Source organism: Hipposideros armiger, unplaced genomic scaffold (genome assembly GCF_001890085.2).
Source record: "Hipposideros armiger isolate ML-2016 unplaced genomic scaffold, ASM189008v1 scaffold_180, whole genome shotgun sequence".
Lineage (NCBI taxonomy): Eukaryota > Metazoa > Chordata > Mammalia > Chiroptera > Hipposideridae > Hipposideros > Hipposideros armiger.
The window spans coordinates 993,548-996,492 of NW_017731530.1; the positions used below are offsets into that span (position 1 = coordinate 993,548).

At 44.7% G+C, this 2,945-nt stretch overlaps 1 protein-coding gene across 1 annotated transcript in view; it reads left to right on the plus strand.

Annotated features, from left to right (window-relative positions):
• Positions 1 to 1,046: 1,046 nt before the first annotated feature.
• The window catches only part of RIPPLY2 (ripply transcriptional repressor 2), a 9,096-nt gene continuing 7,197 nt past the window's right edge, over positions 1,047 to 2,945 (plus strand). Inside the window, exons 1-2 of the mRNA XM_019652471.1 lie at positions 1,047 to 1,273; positions 1,456 to 1,556. Coding sequence (XP_019508016.1) covers positions 1,164 to 1,273; positions 1,456 to 1,556 — 211 coding nt within the window. The 5' untranslated portion in view covers positions 1,047 to 1,163. The remainder of the gene's footprint in view (positions 1,274 to 1,455; positions 1,557 to 2,945) is intronic.

A 2,945-nucleotide genomic window follows, 5' to 3' on the forward strand; every position in this document is an offset into this window, starting at 1 on the left:
ATTTTTCCACAGTAGAAATAAAGTGATTCCAGCTATGTATTTTCTTAAAATAAAAAATTTAAAAACCTAAAAACAAAAACAAAAACAAAAAAACAGCACTATTATTTTTGGGGAAAAAACTATGATATTTATATATCATTGTTCCTTTAAAGCACAACACTTTTTTACCAAGTTTAATGGATCGCTGTAGTGAGTGAGGGATAACTTAAATGAGAGAAACAGGACACAAAGAGGTTGACTAACTTGTCCCATATCATAACTTTTCAAGATTTCATTATTATTCTTCACATACCCCACCCCCACAAGATAATTTTCTGATTATCATTGAATGACAAAATGCCAGCTACCGGCAGAATTATAGATGAAACTCAAGACTTATTTTCACAGGTCACTGATAAGATTTTGGGGAAAATCACAAAGATATGAGAAGATACTACAATAAATCATATGACTCCCATCTCTGACCCTCTTGGCTGGAACATTCAAGGTTTTAGTATTCATCTTTTGTAAATTTTTTATCTTCAAATAATAATAGGCAGATGTCTGAACCTAGACTGTTAATATTATACATTTTTAAAAAAACATAAAAAACCTTACATTCCTTGAGTTTATTCATTCACCCATCTTGTATTGTGCCAGAAAGAGGAGTTAAGGCCATTACTTTTACTTTACTCAGCATCCCAGCTTTCAGAATAAGGGGTGCAAAAGCAGCTTCATTTGCCAAAGGCCAAAAAGCCGTGAGACTTGGGCGAGTCAAGCCATTACCAGCCACTTGGCCTTTTTGCAGAAATACACAAAACGTGTAGAATCGCTTAATTTTATCCCCTCCTAACCTCTTCACTTGGAAATTGGCTGCTCGGGCGAATGTTGTTCATCCCTCCCGGAGCCATGTGTGAAGAGCGATTAACACTCGCTCGACAAACCCCTTCCCGGGCCATTTGGGAGTTACACGCGTTCACACCCGGGTTGAGCCCGTTGCACCTTCACGCGCAGCCGTTTTGTTTATGCGGCTAGCCGGGCAGAGAGGGGCGGAGAGGTAACGAATCTCTCAATAAGCGGCAGGCAGCGGGGGCTATATAAGCTCGGGGTTGGGGCCTGGTGGGTGGAAGGGGCCAGACTTGCCCGCGAGCTGACAGCGTCGGTCCACCCAGCCCCACCGCGCCATGGAGCCCGCAGAGCGCTCGGAGAGCGGAGCCGGCGAGCGCGCGCGCTGCAGCCGCCTGCTGCCCTTGGTCCTCGACCGCCCCACGCGGCGCGGAGGCACTGACTCCGGGTACCGCGCCTCGCCACCGACCTGCGCCTGTTCCCCCCCACCCCACTCCCCACTGCGCCTCCCCAACTCCTCCCCTCCACTCTCCGCCCCCCAACTACCCCCAGGCCTGCACTCGGCTGCAAAAGGTTGTGCCGGGTCTGGGCTCACGTCTCCTCTGCGCGCCTTTGCTCCCCACCCCGCAGATCCGGAGGTTTCTGGAGACCCTGGGTTGATGCCCGAGGCGAGCAGGAGGAGGAGGCGCCGCACCACGCCGCGGAGGCGGTGAGTGAGGTGCTTGTGGCGGGCAGCNCAAGAAGGAACATTAACTGAATATTCAGCAGCCAGAAGGGCAGGTTATGGTTATGGGCAGGTTACCCTTATCTGCTGTTTATTTCTGTTTCTCCTCTTTCTGGATACACGATGGAATTGTACTTCCCTGCTCCTTTGAAATTAGGTGTGTCATATGACTTGTTTCGACCAATACAACATATTGGAGGTGATGTATGTCACTTCTAGGTAGAAGGCTTTATAAACTGGCGATTGTAACTTTCTTCCCTTCCTTCTGATTTGACAATTGGCAACATTTCAGAGGAAGGAGGCTCCATCAGCTTGAATCTTCACGTGAAGATAGTGTGGCACAGGATTTCCACCTATCAAAAATGGGCGTACAGCATGAGTGAGAAACAAAACTCTATTATTTTAAGCCTGTGTGATTTTGGAGTTACTTGTTATTGCCACGTAGCCCAGTCCAACTTGACTGGCTCAAGATCAAAAACCAAATTCATTAACTCTTTTCCCTATACATTATTAACAGAATAAAACAACATAAAAGCATCTTACCTGCCCTTCTTCCTACATTCCCTGTTTTCTTTGTCTTTGTTTGAGCCATAACCTTCTGCCCACTTAAATCATCTAGAGCATATCTAGACTCCACTTTCATGTCCACCCACATTTTATGATTCAGCTGGTTCTGTAGATTCTATTCCCTAAGTATTCCTCAAATACATTCTTTCATTTCTATCCTTATATACATCTTCTCATTATGTGTTGCCTGAATGATTGCAGTGACTTTGTAAATAATCTCCTTGCCTCCAGTATCAGCCTACCCTATCCATCTTCCATTTGGCTTCCAGAGTAACTTTTATAAAATGCAAACTTTAACCATTCCACTCACCTGCTTAAAATCTTTTACCAGTGTTTGCAGAATAAAGCCAAAAAGCTTTGTCACAGTATACTAGGCTCTTAGTAGTCTAGGAGCCTCAGCCACATCTCCACACCAGCAATACCTTCTCTTCCCACTCCTGCCCCCCCCTGCCGCCCCCCATGCACAAAAAGAAAGAGAGAGAGAGAGAGAGAGAGAGAGAGAGAGAGAGAGAGACACTGAGAAACTGAGAAACTATACTATTTCTTGACTGATCCTTCTAGAAATCTCAATTTAGGTTCCATTTACTCTAAGAAGGCTTTCATGGTGATCCCAAACAGACATACCTATTCCCTCCCTCACACCACTTCTCTGCCTAAAATGTGCTTTTGTTATTGAATATGGCATTTTTAAAAAAGATTTGCTTATGTGGCCATTATGATGACCATAATCCTCTTGTGAATAGGGGAAATATCTTATTCACCATTATACCTGGAAAACACAGTATTTAGCATATTACAGGTACCTCAAAAGATGTTTACAGAAATGAAA